We start from the raw sequence: 19,694 nt of genomic DNA on the forward strand, positions 1-19,694 counted from the left end.
TAATTTTTATCTTTTGTTTTTTACATTTTTTTATGTTTTTTTGGTATTTTTGTCATTTTGTACACAACTTATGAAAATGGATTAGTATCATCACTATGTATAGCTAATTGTCCTTTTTTGACCCTTTTTCAAGATACCCATGAGTCCGAGGGAGACAATTTCTTTCATACTCCAAACGGAACCATATTTTTGTGTCCTGATGTTAGTGCCCACCTAAAATCAGCGATTGGTGCTACTTTCAATAGTTGGGAAGAAGTTGTTCGATTTTACAAAAATTATACCTTTAAGGTTGGTTTCTCAATTCGAAAAGGACAGACTAAGAGATGGAAGGATGTTGTTACACATATGTATTTGAGGTGTAATAAAGCTGGCAAACCACAGGGTAAACGTAAATTTGACACGTTATGCGAGAGCTCCTTGAAAATGAGGCAGTGTACATTTTCCGTTATCGATTGTCTAGCAAGCATTTCGTTACAAGTATGCGAAGAAACGTCCGTGTACAATGTCATAAAGTTCTGTGGAAATCATAATCATCCTTTAGTTGAAGAGTACAACAGAGGTTTAACCAAGACATCTCGAAAGCTCACGTTCTCAACCCAACAGTTTAGTCACCAAATGAGTTTAAACAAAATTGGTCCTACTATAGCTCATCGTTTGCAAGTTTCAATGAAAGGCGGTCACCATAATGTTAACGGAACTGCTACAGATTTCAAGAACTGGTACAACTCTATGAGGATACATATTGGTAACCGAGACTCGCAATTAGTTCTGGACCGCTTGAAGGATCATTGTGAAAGTTTACCAGATTTTTATTTTCACTTCGTTGTTGAAAAAGGGAAATTGAAATCGGTGTTTTGGGTCGATGAAATATTGAAGATAAGCTATCAAGCTTTTGGGGATGTAATTGCTTTTGATGCTACTTATAAAACCAACAAGTAAGTATTTTGTTAACTGCTTTTATTTTGTTTAGTTAACATTTTATTAACTGTTTACAATTTATGTAACTGTTTCATTTTTGTGCAACTGTTACATTTACTTGTTTGCAAAAATGATTTTTGTATCCTTTACCGGTGTTGACAACAACAAGAGATGTGTCACATTCGGTGCCGGGTTTTTAAGTAATGAAACCATAGAATCATATAAATAGGTGCTTGAAGCTTTTATTAAAGTTCATGGGAAACAACCGCAACTTGTATTAAGTGATCAAGATCCTGCTATGAAGCAAGCAATTTCCCAAGTTATGACTCAATCGCGCCATAGGCTTTGCATGTGGCACATTATGAAGAAATTACCTTCCAAGGTAACACAATGTGAATTAGTTTTTGATTAGCCATAGGGTTTTTGCATGCCTCAATCGTGCTCCTCCGCAATGTTCTAATGTTTTTGTTGCTTTTCTTTTAAATGTGAATCAGATTTTTGGCGATCTTTCTGTGGTAATGGAAGTTTGAATCCAATTTTTTTTATTTTCTCTATAATTCCTCATGTGCGTTTATCAGATGGATCGATCAACCTATGTGTTCACGGTCCATGGAGATAATCCTGGGTTTGTTGAGGTAAAAAAACCATTTGGAGAGTGATAACAAGAGGTTGAGGGCCGAAATCAAGATGAAGAACAATCTTATTTTCACCCTTTTGCTAGCTATGTTTCTACTATTTACTTATTATGCATCATTTCAAGACAAAAACACTATGTAATGGTTACTTACGGGGAATGGTAACTTTAAGGTTTAACTCTACTCTACTGTACCTTTTTTTTAACCTTAATTAATGATGATAAAGATGAAATTCAAAGCTTTCATATTCAAATTTTATGTATTTAATTGTTAAAAAGTACACATTTAGCAAACTGCAGGGGGTCACATTTGGGCATTTTTTCACCAGCCACACATCAAATCTTAATGCTTTTTTCCTAAGCACAGATCACCTTTTCTGCCAGGTAACAGGTTTTAGATTCCTGACACAAAACCTCCCATCATCCCATTATCTAACTTAATTATTAAATAACAAGCAAGATAAACAGGATTCAGCAACAAACTTACATTAAATAAACTATGGGGACAAACTACATCACAAGTACACAAACACTTAAATTAAAACACCACAAAAAAAAAGTAATAAAAAAAAACAAACAATAACCACTGTTTTATCACACAAAAACATATGTCCATTAGCTTATAGCATCAACCAACACCAACAAAGTCAATCACCAAGCACACCAACTTAAGCAAGTGCTTCCGCTTTCACTCCCCCTCTTAACATGTTTGCTTCTGACAACAATTCCGTTGCAATCTTTTTCTCAGTCTACCTAGCTGCCCCTTTTTCTTCATGCCATTCTTATCAAAACCACACTCAAACGTCTCATACATTTGGGTATGTATGACCACAACTATACAAGTATTCAACAAACAAATCTTTCTGTAACAAAAACAAAACAAACTCAATTTAATGTAAGTTTGATATTTTTTAACTGCCCAGTTTGCTAAGTACATAACAGTTTGATATAACTAATGATCATTTTAAAAGCTTACCAGCTTGTACGGTGTGTCTTTGCCCGCATACGTGGAATGATCCCTCATCCTTGCCAGCGGCCACATGTCTGCGAGGTGGTGAATGATATTGATGGCCAGAGTCTTCAACTCAAAAACCATCACGTAGTACATTTCTTGTTCAAACAGCATGAAGAAAACCATATCAAAATCGTTGATCCCCTCGAACCTAAACTCTATTTGATTGCGCAGTTCATGTTTTTTTCAAATCCCCCCACCCCCCGCCTCTCGGTCGCAGATGAAACAGAGTTATTTATTAACCAATTGGGCTGGGGTAAAAATAACATATATTAGCTCACTTAATATCTAATTATAATTACACGAAGTACCCCATGATGTAAAACAATACTTACCATCACAGAGTGCCACAAAAAAGCCGGCGGGGCTAACGGTTGTCATTCAAACTATTCTCAAAGTTTAGAACATCAATCCAGGCTTCCATTACCATCCTATCTACTACCATATCTATCCTCAAGCTATATATCACCAAAAACGGTAGCTCCACCCATGCTTGCTTCTACAGATAACCTCACTAAACAAACAATGCAACTCCATTTTTTTAAAAAAATTATCTTTGTAAATTGTTAACAACATATAACAGAATAAAACTACTAAAAAAAGACATGTAACAAAATTTATTTATGTTTTTAAAGCTAAAATAAACATGTAACAACTAATTTAAAAAATCTCGTATACATCGGTAAACAAAATATTTTTTTGTATCTCTAACAAAACATGTTATCTAAGAAAAACATAAATACAACTATCTAAAACGATAAAACTAAGTAACATAATAAAACATATGCAACACCTATTTTAAAAATCACATGTAAAATGTAACACATATAAAGAATAAAAAAACATATGTAACACCTAAAAGTCACACGCTAAATCTTTGTTAAGTTACTAACACTAATCAAGACAACAAAAAACACATGTAATAACACTTCATTCTTAAACATGTAACAACTAATTAAAAGATTCAACAACGAATATAAGCTACAATAAACATGTAACAACTAAATTAAAAAATGTGGTATACATCTGTAACAACTAAGCATGTAACAACTAACTAAAAAATGTAATAACATAATTACAACTATCTAAAAATTCTACAACTATTGAGTAACATAAAAAGAAAAATGTAACACCCACATAATAAAGACATGTAACAACTAATTAAAAATGTAACAACCAATAAAAGCTACAATAAGCATGTAACAACTAAGTAAAAAATGTTGTATGTATTTGAAACAAATTTTTTGCATATCTAACAAAAGATGTTATCAAACCAAAAACATCATTACAAACTCTCTTACAAAATGCTAATTTAAAGCTACAACAAACATTTAACCAATACTTTACAAAATGTGACACACATCTAAATTTAAAAAAAAAAGCTACAAAAACATTGCACCTAAAATAAATTTCTTTTTAGCAAATAAATTGAAGTACGTTTTTAAATGTAACCTTACCTTGAGGACGCCCCCTCGAATGACCTTTGGCTTTTAGAGGTTTTTCTCCTCCCGTCGGATTCCACGTACTTCCATATACATATCTCTTCTCATGTTAAAATTCCCTTAACATCAATGCCCATTACTGTGCGTCCCTTATCGGTTTTCACGTGTGAACAACCTGTTCCACTTTTTTCCTGTAAGACCCCGAATCCCGGGAATCCTACAGCTGGTCATCATATCCAAAAATTCTCAAAAATTTAAAACCAAACAAGTTCATCTTATTAAAATCAATTCAGAGTAATAAACAGCGGAATAGTAAATATCAAAATCCCCAAAAACCGGGAAAGGTGCCAAAGTTAATTATGAATTAAAAATATTCATTTTATTAAAACGGTTTAGAGTAACCAGCAGCGGAAAAGGTCAAGTAGTAAAAACCCCAAAACCAGGGACATGTGCCCAAAACCAAAAATAAAATAAAATAAAATAAAATAAAAATTCTTTTTATTTAAAAGTTCTAGACTAGAAAAGCCTTCAACCGTCCGAGTAGTCTCGAGTACGTCCAAGCACTAGTTCCCTACTTCTCAACCTGAAAATCAATCTAACATACACACAAAGTTAGCTAGAGCTGAGTGAGTTCAAGTTTTCATAAATAACATTCATAATTTATTTCAAAGGTTATAGATCTAAAACAGTAGGGGGAATAATAAGCAAATAAATAAATAAGTATCACCAAATAATACATTCATGGTCGAACACACGTACACGGGCCTCTCCACCATGAGTCAAGATCGAGTAATATATTTGACCCGGATGCGGTAAGACATAAGCACGTGACACGAGTCTCTCCACCACGAGTCAAACCCGAGTAATATATTCGACTCGGTCACGGCTTACACATCCAAACACGTGATACGGGCCTCTCCACCACGAGTATATTTGACCCGATCACGGTTTAACAAACCCGAGTAATATACTTGATCCCCCTTAATGATGATCACGCGACACGGGCCTCTCCACCGCGGGATTTGAAAAGCCGAGTAATATATTTGAGCCGGCCGTAATCATCATGCACACACACATCAATGAGTCTACTCACATAATTCTTAGCCACAAGGAACTAAATAATATCATCAATCGTAGGCTATAAGCTAATATATAATAGTCAGTCCAAAATATGAACTACAGTAAATGGGTCTACTTGTATTCAACTAACACCAATCCTAATAACATCCTCGAGTCTAGACCATAAACAATGTATATAACCTTGAGGAATTTATGACCAAAACGAGTCTAAAATATCCTAAGGCATAAAATATAATCCACACCGGATTTCATTTTTGCACAAATATTAACAAGACAATACAATGTCCTTCAAATTGTTTTAACGAGTAAAATTGGGTAAAATTTGCAATTGAGTGTGTATGGCAGCCCAAAACGTAAAAGGAGTTGAAAAGGGGCATCATGAACTCACCTGATATGAGGCACACACTCAACAACGAGCTAGAGAATCCGTAAGTATTCCCACGAGTCAGACGCCAGCCGGATTACAAACAATAATTACTAACGGGCCGTACCGACTCGCTTATCGTACGAAGCGTCCTATCATGGTTTGATTGGCCTAAAGCCTCGACCACACCGAATTCAATTACAACAGCCCCGGGGCCTTGTATTTACCAAAACCACCCTTAGATAATCCCGGGGACCAAGGATTTCCAATTTACCCCTGGAAGTTGCTAGATGAGACGAATATGCGCGTTTACGAGTTGTTTACGCACCGAGCAACCAACTCAGCCCCGTGTGGAAAAAATTAAATAAAATCACAGCTAACAAGTCCACACGACACTACACGAGTTGGATGGGTCGGTAATTCGAAAGCACGACGCACAAACTACCAATAAACGCGAATTTGCGTTGTACCGACCCGTTTGAGTAACCGACAACCAATTCAGCCCCAGTACTTAAAAAAAATAATTTTTTCCACAGCCCATATATCAAACCGAAGCTACACAAATTGAATTGGTTCTTAATTCCTTCAAACCTCGCGCTAAACGCAACAATTTAACAATCTACACAACCGAATACTAATTTTCAATCTATCACTAATTTGTTAGGAACAAAGCGGCGCGCGGAAGCGAAACAGCACACACATGCACAACGATAAACACACATAAACGAAAATATAAACGACACAAGAATTTAACGTGGTTCGGTCCCCGCGAGGGGACCTACGTCCACGGGCTGCAACTAGGTTTTCTTATTAAGCTCAAGGCACACAAGATTACAATTACAACTAGGGTATATATAGACTAAATCTAGGGTTCCTAACTTGTTCTCCAAGTTAGGCCCAAACAAATAAGATGGGACCCATTAGGGCCGGCTAACCCTAATTAGGGCCGGCTGCCCTAATACCCTTTGTTCGAGTCTCCAACCCTAACAATCTCCCACTTGGAGGCTCGAGCAATCCTCAATCCACCATCCAAGCAAACCCTATACCTGTAACTCCAGTAATCTTAAAAACAGAAATCTTCCAAGCCTCCAGTTCCAAGAACAAGCTAAAACTTCACGGTCAGAAGTTCTCCAAGCCTCAAGCTCCCAAGAACAAGCTATGATTTCAAATAAAAGAAGTCCTCCAAGCCTCAGTTCCCATAAACAAGCTAAGACTTCAATCTAATCCTCCTAGTTGCAGCGGCCCGCTCCTCAATTACCTGAAGAGCGAGTTGAAGCTCCATTGAGCTCCAACCCAACAGTCATCAATGACCCAGCCATGGCAAAACCCGCCATTGACTCATCCTCAATCTCAACCGGCTCCCACTGATTCGAACTACCGGCTCCAGAGACTCCCAGAGAAAACACCACTCTCCAAAACCTGCAAGTACCCAGGAGAGATTTTCCCATTCGGAATTCCGGTATTCAAAACCCAACGGTGTTTTGAACTGTACCTAGAACACGGTTCGTGCTCCCACTGTTCCAAAACCCCTGACCTAGTTTAAACCTCCGAATGCACTCAGCTACATCCCGGTGGCTCCAGGATTCACACTTGCAAAATGAATCCACTTAGCTCTACCCGATGCAGCGAGCCAAGACTTTAATACTCGGAAGTTGGTTCCCTTCTTCCAGCGATACATAAACTTGTACCTTCCCAAAGTCTTCAATAAGATTCACCAATACTTCACTACAGTGGGTAACATGAAATGAAGTATACCAGAATCTCGAACCCAAGAGTCTCACTGCCTTCACTGAGTCCCAATGCATCAACCCAGACACATTCTCAGAAGCAGAATTCATTATCTTTTGACATTGACTCTAAAGAATGTCACGAACCTCCATGCAGCTCCACGAAGTCAACTATGCCCAGCTCCCACTGTCCCTGTTATCCCAACCCATTACCAAAACCAACATTCCATGAGATTATCCCCGATCGTACTTTTCCCGGTAAACGTGTTCACCCAGCACAAGATCCCGGATCCCCTCAAATGTCGAACTGCTGATCACCACCGAACAAGAAATAATTTCATAGTTCCAGACCAGCTAACCGGCAAACGGTTATAACTAACAGCAGTAGAGCTTTACCGAAAGCAAACGGTACCAAGGATTCCGCGATTGTACACCCGATCAGCTAATCCTAACCGAATAAACCTTTCAACCTGACTTCCCTTTTTTTTTCACTTATGTCGTCACCAGCACACCAGAATCAGAATACTTAAAACCCAAAGCATTCCAACCTGCTAGTTCCATTTTCACCTGTTTTATCCCACAGTACCACATCCAAGTTCCTTTGACAAAACCAACCAACCGAAATCCAAACCGGTCAAACCTTCGATCATACCCATCCCGTCTTCAGCTATAACAATAGCAATCAGGAAACAAATCGAAACAGTGAACACATCAATGGTACGAGCCAGAACTTGACGGATGTTCCCTACCGAACATTGTCAACTGACCGATTTGCTCCTACAATAAACTTCGCAGACAAATCTAAACCCAAATATTGATTTTCACGTAACTCGGTTCTCAAACAGTTGATAATAAACAGTCAACAGAAACTAACTAAATCTCTAACCTTTATTCGACGAATCCAAGAGTTTTATAACCAAACCCTAATCGGCGGCTTCAAAGAGATTAACCTGGTACTATAAACAAAACCATTTATACCCGCGATGTCATAACCCGAAACACCTGACCCGACCTTCACCTGCAAACCCGAGTGAGACCAGCAACTTCAAGAGATCCAAAACCGGAACTCTGATTGCAAATTCACTCCAAATCAGCCCCGAACAGCCCTGTTTTCTTTCCCTTTTTGCGCAACCTAGGGTTTCTCCTTTACGAATCGTTCTTCCGTGCAATACCGTGTGCAACAACGAGCCAAAGCTCTGATACCACTTGTTAGGAACAAAGCGGCGCGCGGAAGCGAAACAGCACACACATGCACAACGATAAACACACATAAACGAAAATATAAACGACACAAGAATTTAACGTGGTTCGGTCCCCGCGAGGGGACCTACGTCCACGGGCTGCAACTAGGTTTTCTTATTAAGCTCAAGGCACACAAGATTACAATTACAACTAGGGTATATATAGACTAAATCTAGGGTTCCTAACTTGTTCTCCAAGTTAGGCCCAAACAAATAAGATGGGACCCATTAGGGCCGGCTAACCCTAATTAGGGCCGGCTGCCCTAATACCCTTTGTTCGAGTCTCCAACCCTAACATAATTGACCAATCAAACGAAAACCATAGCTCACGATATTAAGGTATGTTACACTAGACATACCTAAGAAGGTGACGGAGCAAGAACCCTAACCAAAACAGCCCCAAAAGATGCACGAAAGGGCAGCCACCGGTTAAGCCTAAAATGAATGAATTAATCAATAACGAGTATAAGGAGCAGTTTTTAGCATGCAAAGATGTATTTTATTGCATTGAAAAATCATAGGAATAAATTAAGAAATTTTTACCAGATTTGAATAAATGTCTTAGCTTTATAAAAATATTTGTTTTATATTTTTAAAGTGCACACAAAAATCATAAAAATTCCTCCAACACAGAAAGGCACCTGCAGCTATTTCTGTGCGCAGCAAAAGTGTTTTATTTGTTTAAAAATCATTACCAAATAAAATTAAACGATTCAAATTGGGTTGTAAACTTAACTCAAAATATGAAGTTCCAGAAGTAGAACCAACCAATTTTGACTTGTCAAAAAAGAGTTATGATGTCGGGAAGACAGACCAGAATCCGTCACCCCGCATCATCTTTGACACACAATTTTATAAAATCATAAACGCTATTCAAATCTCGTCCAAAAATTACATATTATACCTTTCTGGAAACTAGACTCAAAATAGAACATCATGGTATCAAGAATAGATCAATAACAATAATTTTCATCGAGTTACAGAGCGAACAATAAACGAGTACGAATCTGTCAGAAACTGTTATAATCAAAACTCAAATCCTAACATGTTTAAGATATCTTTAGGGTTCAATAAAGGGTTTAATGATGAAAAAGACATTCCTTGATGTAGTACTAACCTGGAATTAGTCAATTTTGGTGTGATTATGGCTGGAACTTGAAAATGGTGGTAATGGTGTGAATCAGCCGATCATAAGAATGGGGGGAGGGTTAGGGTTCTTTTTTTTTGTTATAATAATTAATTTACATTCTAGTCCCTCAACTTTGAAAATGGTGATAACTTGGATGAAAGGTAAAATAGTTTAACTTACGAGAATGACAAGGAGGTCCCCGAAGAAGGTCGGATCAACTATCTAGTATAATACAAACTCTACAAATGTCTCATGCCGATAAACGAAAATGTCGGGTACTACATACAAATATAACACTTTAAGTTATAAGAGGCGATGCTTTGAGCAAAAGGATGGATAAACAGACTTTTAAAACGTATTACAAGGTTCTAAATTTGGAAGATGAAACCCCGGATTTTAAACAAACTTTTAGAGACGATCGAGCCGATTAACGAAATTTCCGAGCGTTACAAGTCTACCCTCCTTACAATGGGATTCGTCCCGAATCCCGTCGCAACAGGAATGGACGCGGATAGAGACGAAGCCTAATCATCTAATCACATAAGAGGACGGTAGAGGCAAAACTCCTACTGGTACCCGAGGCAAACAGGACCAAAGCCTGCAGCTCGACAAGTAAAAAGGAGACTTAGAGTGATAGCATGCTACGCCTTGGCTAAACAATTACGCGTAAAGCGTTCAAGAGGATGAGAGATGAACGGATGAATTTAAGGAATGAGAGGAACCGTAACGCTCTCGACACGAGCATTAGCCATATCCTATCTCTACAAAGACAGAACCCTAACACAGTCAAGCATAGGTAGTGTTTAGAACATGGTAGGTAACGGTAAACTGCTAATAACGTTGATCAACTGTTACTAATTGTTTATTTTATCGGCCCATCCTAAGCACCCCATGCCCCTAACCATATTAGCATTGATGTGTGAAAAGTGTGTATATAATTAATAATCAAGTTTTACCGAATTCACCTAAAAACCGCACAATCGGCAACTGTACCGGTCGTTATGTAGCTAGCAAGTTAGAACGAATATCGAACCTAGGACACTATGGGTAAACTCTAATTATTAAACCTAAATGATTACTAACCTAGACTTTCTTTTGATTTTTTAGATTCTTTTTTCTTTTTAAATATTAATTAAACTAAATTACTTAACTAATTAAAACTTAAACTAAAAACAAAACTTTAATAAAAATTGGGTTTTAACCAAATGCAAGAAACGACTACCTAGGTGATGGAATCCTACTAGTTAAATTAATAGCTAACGAACTTGACTTGGTTGAAAAACAATATCTAAAAAAATATGACACTAAAGACCACTAAAGTATGCTGGATTGCCTCCCGGCCTCACCAACGACACTCTAGAACTCTAATGACATGTGAAGCTCAATTGTTAAAGATTTGGATCACCTCCCGGTCTCACCTTACCTAATAATACTATGGTACCCCAAAATCCAAATCACCTCCCGGTCTCTTCGAATAAAATATATTAATATAAAGGGGGTATTTTTAATTAATTTGAACACGACTTGTATCACAATAATCTAAAGGGACCTAGGCTAACTCACTCCCGTGCAATTAGTACCCAAACCCGCAAAAGACAAAAATGACACAACACTAAATTGCCTCCCGGCCTCTCTAGAGATAGAATAATAAAATCTAATCCGCTCTCTATAATTACTCCTACGATTTTTTCGATCATAAATCGCAAACAAGTTGAAAACACAAAGTAGACAACCTAATCATGCATCTAACAATCACCAATGACTATCAAACACAAGTGGAATAATTATTAAAGAAAAAATCGGATTCAATTACGCATATATATCATAACCAAACCAATTAAAAACTTTACCATAACACTAAATCAACTAACGTCAAATAAAAGTTCATCAAACCATTAATTTAACATAATACTCAAACAAAACCTAGGTAGTGTAAAATATTTAGCTACTCATAAAAAGATACGAAACAAAAATAAATGAGTCACGGTTCATGACAAATAAAAATAGCAATCTAGCAAGATACCTACTTGCTTGTTTTCTTCAATGCTCGATAAGCACAGTAAGAATTGAGAACAACTTGCTTGTGAGCTTCCGTTGACTTTTTTCCCTTCTTTTCTTTTTGGCTCCCGCTACTATCTTTTTATTCTTTCACTTTTTTTTTTGATCTTGCTACAGTGGCTAACAACAACCAAAGGAACCTCTTTGACTTTTGTTACCCTTTGGCCGCTGCTTTCGTCCGTCTGATCTCCTCCTAACTCCAGCCGTCGACTCCTTCTTTATTCTTAGGTTATTATATAATAATAAACGTAGGGTTTTTTCTCAAAGCCTAAGCCCAATTTGTTTTATGTAAAACCCACATTAGTTTGTATGAGCCCATATTTAGATTTCTTAAGACACGTGTGAACTTTACTTCTGAATTTCTCCATCTCATGCTTTGCTTTAAACTCTTTTGATTCTTTTTTTTTCTTTTTGAATGTAACGCCCGGGAATTTCGTGAATCGGTTGGATCGTTTATACGAGTTTGTCAAAAAGGCGGGGTTTCATCTTTCTAATTTAGGAGCCTTGTAGTACAATGTAAAAGTCCATTTTTTCATCCATTTGCCCAAAGCATCGCCTCTTATAACTTAAAGTGTTAGATTAGTATGTAGGACCCGGCATCTATGTTATCGGCATGAGACATTTGTAGAGTTTGTATAAATTTTCGGGATTGATATGGCATTCTTTGGGGACCTCCTTGTCATTTCCATAAGTCAAAATATCTAACCTTTCATCCAGGTTTTCATAATTTACAAGTTTGGGGGCCTAACTGTAACTTTTATATTAATAAACCCTAACTCTCTCTCTCTCTTCTCTTCCTCTAGCCACCTCCCCTTCACGTTTTTCTCACCTCTCCAACCATTCTCAAGTGATTTTCATCCAATTCAAGGTTAGTATTACATCAAGGATTGTCTTTTTCACCATTAAAACGTTTATTGAACCCTATAGATGTCATAAAAATGTTAGAGTTTGAGTTTTGATTAAAACAGTTGCTGACAGATTCGTACTCGTTTATTGTTCGGTCTGTAACTCAATGAAAATTTATTTTTTTGATCGATTCTTGTTTCCATGATGTTCTACTTTGAGTCTAGTTTCCAGATATGTAATTTTTGGACGAGATTTGAATATTTTTATGATTTTATAAGATCGAGTGTCAAAGCTGATACGAGATGACTGATTCTGGTCTGTCTACCGGACATCATAACTCTTTTTCTACAAGTCTGAATTGTTGGTTCCACTTCTGGTAGATAATATTTTGAGTTAGGAACCAAAACCAATTGGAATCGTTTAATTTGGTTTGGTAATGAATTTTATAAAAATAAAACCATTTTGTTGCGCACTGAAATGGTTGCACATACCTTTCTGTGTTAGAAGAATTTTTATGATTTTTGTGTCCACTATAAAAATATAATAAAAATATTTTTATAAACTTAAGATATTTACGCAATTCTGGTAAAAATTTAATAATTTAATTCCATGGTTTTCCTATGTAATAAAATACACCTTTGCATGCTAAAATCTGCATGTTATATTCGTTATTGATCGATAAGTTCGTTTTAGGCTTAACCGGTGGCTGCCCTTTCTCGCATCTTTCGGGGTTGTTATAATTGAAGTTCGTGCTCCGTCCTCTTCTTAGGTATGTCTAGTGTAATATACTTTAGTATCATGAGTTTTGGCATTCGTTAGATTGGTCAACTGTTGATGAAGTTAAAACTAGGTTTCAGTTGTCTAGTTTGTCAATTGTTGCGTCTAGCGCGTTGTTTGAGGGAATTAACAACCAATTCGGATGTTGTAGACTCGGTATGATTTGTTGGCTGTGAAAAAATATATTTTTATTTTATTGTGGCTGAATTGGTTGTCGGTTACTTAAACGGGTCGGTACGGCACAAATTCGCGTTTATTGGTAGTTTGTGCATCGTGCTTGCGAATTACTGACCCATCCAACTCGTGTAGCGTCGTGTGGACTTTTTGGCTGTGATTTTACTAAATTTGGTCCACACAGGGCTGAGTCGGTATCTAAGTGCATAAACAACCCGTTAACGCGCGTATTCGATTAAGTCATCAACTTTCGGGGGTAAATTGGGAACCCTTTGTCCCCGGGATTAACTAAGGGTGGTTTTGGTAAATACATGGCCTCGGGGGCTGATGTAATTGAATGTGGTAATGTCAAGGCTTTAGGTCAATCAAATCATGTTAGAACGTCTCGTAGGATAAACGAGTCGGTACGTTTAGTTAGTAATCTTTGTGTGCAATCCGACAGGCTTGTAAACTGTGGATTGGCTTTGAAGTTCTCAAACTCTTTGGTGTTTGTGTGGCTCGTTTCAGGTGAGTTCATGATGCCTTTTTAATCTTTTTACGTTTTGAGCTAGCATACACACCTTATTATTATTTTAACCGATTTTAATTCGTTTAAACTATTGGTTTGGTATTGTATGATCTTGTTTGTGGTTGTGCCTTTATGAAGACATGTGTAAATTATATTTTATGCCTTAGGATATTTTAGACTCGTTTAAGGTCATATATCCCTTAAGGTTATACATTTTACTTGGGCTCTAAGCCTCGAGGTTGCTATTAGGCTTTGTATTGAATGCCTAGATTATCCATTATTTATGGATTGTATGTGGTGATATTGTTGGTTGGAGGTTTGAATTAGATGTTTGTATGTGTGTATGTGAATCTGTATATGAATGTGTATGTGATGGTAAACTGTGACCGGGTCAAATATATTACTCCGGGAGGACCCGGGTTGAGGAGGCCCGTGTTGCATGTTTATGATGCGGCTGGGTCAAATATATTACTTGGGGAAGACCCGGGGTGAGGAGGCCCGCCGTTCTGAAAACCGTGGTCGGGTAAAATATATTACTTGGGGAAGACCCGGGGTGAGGAGGCCCGTATCACGTGTTTGGGTATGTTAAACCGTGACCGAGTCAAATATATTACTTGGGGATGACCCGGGGTGAGGAGGCTCGTGTTGCGTGAATTGTTTTATTTAAACTGTAATCGAGTCAAATATATTACTTGGGGATGACCCGGGGTGAGGAGGCTCGTGTTACATGATTTTAATGGTTTTGTTAAACCGCGGCTGGGTCAAATATATTACTCGGGGAAGACCCGGGGTGAGGAGTCCCGTGCTGCGCGAAAAGATGTTTAATGTTTTATTTACTTATGATTTGAATAAGAAAAGCTATTTATGATTTTATGGACTTATGTTTTGACCAAGGGAAATTATGTAGCTAATTACTCATGATTTTCCCCTACATTTCATACTCATGGAATTTAAATTGTTCAATGAATGTCGTTTATGAAAACTTGAACTCACTCAGCTCAAGCTGACTTTGTGTGTATGTTAGATTGACTTTCAGGTTAAGAAGTGGATGCTACCGCTTGGACGTGCTAGATGCTACTCGGGGGGTTGAAGGCATTTCTGGTCGAGGATTTCAAATAAAACAGATATTTTATTTATATTTGATTTTTGGACACTTGCACCCGTGTTTTTTGGATTTTCTTTAAATAACTACATTTTTTCCGCTGTTATTTACTCTGAACTTGTTTTAAATAAAAACGAATCGTTTGGTTTTAAATTTTTGTGAAATTGTGGATGTGATTACCAACTGTAGGATTCCCGGGATTCGGGTCTTACATTGAACCTTCACGTTGTCTCTAATCTGTAACAAATAAGAATAATTTTCTTTAGTCACCATTTTATTTGTTTATGACACTATGCACATAATATTAAATGGTGCAATACACACAAATATTTAGACACCAAATCAACTTTATTATAAGTTGTTTAAAGTTTTCTCAATTGGTCTCAAATTTAGAAAAACAATGCTCTATATTAGCTTATAAACCTTTCAACCTTTAAATTTCAAATATGAACCTTTTAGGAGTAAAATACAATAAAAACCAACTTAAAACAACTTGAAAGTGTAGGAAACATTTATATGAATGATATATGTTATAGAGCATATCAAGCATCCCCACACTTAAACCTTTTTCGTCCATGAAAAAGTAGTCTGCACAGGATCATAACCGAGATATACAATATAGTGGGACCCACAATTAAGTAGTCTGCACACTTAAACCTTTTTCGTCCCTTAAACCCCTTTTTTTCCAATAATTAGAATTATCAAACACATTAATCACGATTTCCGACATACTTATCCATGGAATTCGCCTAGTAAAATAAATCTGGTCGATTGCTAGTATTGTTGTCCACCTAAACCCGTGCCCTTTAATACTTACCGAGACAAGTAATATGCGACAAGTTTATTAGTTCATATGATCTAGTGGGACCCACAATTAAGGACAATTTCATACGGTTTTACCGGAACCGAGACACCCCAACTTGACTTAAACCTTATATCTAGTTGATCAAAACATGTTATGCCAATATAAGAACAGCTAAAGACGATCAAGGATATTGTTTATCCACCTGAGCTTAAGCATTAAGGTCTACCTAGCAGCCATTAGATACGATTAAGGTATGTATTAAGTAACTAACTAGTAAGTGTTCCCCACTACATGACATATCCCCGCTATCAAGCAACACCCCAAAGTCCATCTCCATGGGTGTGTATGCACGAATTCATCTGTAGGGCTTACATATGACGTGTCCCTTGTGGTCCGTTTCTTAATGGTATTAGGACGCGAGCAAGGGGACCCCATATGACTAACAACATGGATGATCAAGTCAGTAGTGTATTTGTACTTTGAAGTACGAGATGATCATGTTTAATGACTTATGAGTGGCAAAAAAACTGCGTGTTTGCTCTTTGAGCTCTTTTAATATTCATAAATCCACTTAGGAGATATGAATACCCAGATGATATACCGCATAAAGACCCATGGTGTTTGAACCCCGGAGCATCCCATCAATACAAGATTTAAGGTTATAAAACCATACGCCTATGAAGTGTTAACCACTAAAACTAGAAGTATGAAATTTATGTTTTTATCATAGGCTACTTAGGCATACCCTAACGTTAAACCTACCCAAGCATCGTATGATTAGTCTATTCAGATTTCTATAAAATTTTTAATTTTTACGATCAACATAAACATAAGGCTTGAGTATGGCCCGACCTTTCATCCCATTTTCTATAGTCTAATATGTATCCCACTAAAAATAAAGCAATTTGAGTTCAATTAAGTCTACAAGCATACTGTCCTTTCAATCTTAAGGGGCTGAGCATATTGACATATCAAATACAGAGTCAACCTGTTCGGTTACATCCTAGTATATGTGTTGATCTAAAAACTTTTTATTATTATTATTATTATTATTATTATTATTATTATTATTATTATTTTCATAAAAATTTTAAAGAGTGTCAAAATTCATTGGTAAATTAATATCATCTGCTGTTTAATATAGAAAAACAATTACAAGGACAAATTTTTTATTTTTTTTAAAAAAATTTTTACATTTTTTAATTTTTTTATTTATTTTTTATTTTTTAATTTTTTTTAAGAAAAAAAAAACGCCAGTTTCCCATCCCCACACTTAAAATCTACATTGTTCCCAATGTAGGAATAGAAAATTGCAAAAAAAAAAAAATAAAGTAGAATTAAAATCTAAAACAAGTAAAGTGGAACAGATTCCCCTGGTAATGATGCAATTTTCTTCACAAGTCTTGATCCTAGGCGACCGTATAGCATTTCATTCGCGGCCGCAGCTTCTGGGTGTCCTCTATAATATGATAGGCTCAGAAAAATCCTCATCCGAATGGAGATTGAGTACGAACGAGAAAATCCAATCCGGCAAAATAAAACTCAAAATAACCCAAAGCAGACATCAAACAGACTCTAAGGACTAAAACAGACTCAAAGAAAAATGAAATAAAAATAAAATAAAGAAGAATAAAAATAAAAGAAAATGATGCAACTAAGTTTTATACAAACTCTACAACTCGGGCAAAGTCCCGAGTGTGCTCTCCTCCTCTACTCTCCAGAAGGATCAAGGTAGATGGCCTCCTCCTCGTGATCACCTAATGGACCTCCAACATAATGCTTCAGTCTATGCTCATTCACTTTCCAAGAATGTCCATCATCAGCCTCTATCTCGACCTCTCCATACGGAAAAGCCTCCTTCACAACGAACGGACCAGCCCATTGGGATTTCAATTTACCCGGAAACAACTTCAACCAGGAATTATATAGAAGAACCTTATCCCCACACTTAAACTCTTTGGGCCCCTTAATATGTTTATCATGAAGTTCCTTTGTCCGCTCCTTATACCCCCAACTTCTCTCTTATGCTTCGTTCCGTAGCTCCTTTACCTCATGAATTTGAAGATAACGACTCTTTCCCGCTGCAAATAAATCAAGATTTACGGCTCTTAAAGCCCTATACGCATGATGCTCTAACTCAATTGGAAGATGGAACGCCTTTCCATAAACTAGCCGAAAGGGAGTGGTCCCGATAGGCGTTTTAAATGCAGTACGAAAGGCCCAGAGTGCATCATCTAACTTTTCAGCCCAGTCCGCTCGACTGTTCCCCACTGTTTTCTCTAAAATCCTCTTAATGCCACGATTGGTGTTTTCCACTTGACCGCTAGTTTGGGGATGGTAGGCTGTAGAAAGTCGATGGGTGACCCCATAACGTTTCAGAACCTTATCATCTGAGCATTACAAAAGTGGTACCCCGATCACTTTTGGGTACGGCCTGAGCCTCCACCCATTTCAACACGTAGTTAACAGCAACGAGGATGTATCTGTTCCCTCTAGACATAGGGAACGGACCCATAAAATCAATGCCCCATATATCGAAGATCTCAACCACCTTGATGGAGTTTTGGGGCATCTCATTTCGGGATGAGATGTTACCGGCTCTCTGATACGCGTCACACGAATGAACTAACTCATGCGCATCTCAAAAAATAGTCAGCCAATAGAATCCCGCAGCAAACACGCGTTTGGCGGTATAAGTAGCACCGAAATGGCCACCAGTCGGGCCCTCATGACAATGTCGAAGAATGCTTCGAGCCTCATCACCAAAAACACATCGACGAATCACCTGATCTGCACCAATACGGAATAAGTACGGATCCTCCCAAATATAGAACTTGATATCTGCAAAGAACTTCTTCTTTTGCTGATATGTGAGTCCGGGCACTAACTCACCAGAGGATAGATAATTAGCAAGATCAGCAAACCATGGAAACCCCTCTTCACTTGCCTTTAAATACAGTAGAGTCTCTCCCGGAAAATCATCACCAATCCCCTGTTCCCGGGTCTCATCCATGTCGGGGTTCTCTAGCCGTGATAGGTGGTCAACAGCGACATTTTCAGCCCCTCTTTTATCTTTAATTTCTATATCGAACTCCTGAAGCAGAAGGATCCAACGAAGGAGTCAGGGCTTCGCATCTTTCTTAGCGAACAGGTAACACAGAGCCGCATGATCAGAGAATATGATAGTCTTAGAAAGCACAAGATAGGAACGAAATTTATCGCACGCAAAAACAACCGCAAGAAGTTCCTTCTCTGTCGTGGTGTAATTCTCCTAAGCATCGTTAAGGGTATTGCTAGCGTAATAGATGGGATGGAAATGTTTATCTCGACGCTGCCCTAACACGGCTCAAACAACAAAGTCACTCGCATTGCACATGATCTCAAACGGAAGAGTACAATTAGGAGCAACCAGAATAGGAGCACTCACTAACCTCTCCTTAATCAACTCAAAGGCCCTCAAACACTCCTCACTAAAATTAAACGGCTTATCTTTCTCTAGAAGCTAGGTCATCGGATTTGAAAAGTCTTTAATAAATCGGTGATAGAACCCCGCATGACCTAAGAAACTACGAGTAGACTTCACAGAAGTGGGCGGTGGAAGTTTGGAAATGGTGTCTACCTTAGCTCTATCGACCTCAATCCCCGCACTAGAAATCTTATGACCTAAAACAATACCCTCACGAACCATAAAATGACATTTCTCCCAATTAAGCATAAGGTTCGTCTCTTCACACCTAGCGAGCACTCGATCTAAGTTACGTAGACAATCATCGAAGGAATTCCCAAAGACAGAAAAATCATCCATAAATACCTCCATGGAATCCTCGATCAACTCATGGAAAATGGCCACCATGCATCGCTGAAATGTAGCAGGAGC

At 37.6% G+C, this 19,694-nt stretch overlaps 1 protein-coding gene across 1 annotated transcript; it reads left to right on the plus strand.

The window, feature by feature from the left end:
• The first annotated feature begins 345 nt into the window (after positions 1-345).
• On the plus strand, positions 346-939 carry LOC143625561 (protein FAR1-RELATED SEQUENCE 5-like). The gene has a single exon (XM_077095864.1). The coding sequence runs from the start codon at positions 346-348 to the stop codon at positions 937-939; it is 594 nt and encodes a 197-aa protein (XP_076951979.1).
• Positions 940-19,694: the final 18,755 nt, after the last annotated feature.

The sequence above is a fragment of the Bidens hawaiensis genome, unplaced genomic scaffold (genome assembly GCF_021521415.1).
Source record: "Bidens hawaiensis isolate Kalapana, Puna unplaced genomic scaffold, B.hawaiensis_p1.1 tig00004109_1, whole genome shotgun sequence".
Lineage (NCBI taxonomy): Eukaryota > Viridiplantae > Streptophyta > Magnoliopsida > Asterales > Asteraceae > Bidens > Bidens hawaiensis.

Coding starts and splice junctions, on each gene's coding strand:
- LOC143625561 (XM_077095864.1), top strand. CDS start 346: ATGTATTTGAGGTGTAATAAAGCTGGCAAACCACAGGGTAAACGTAAA.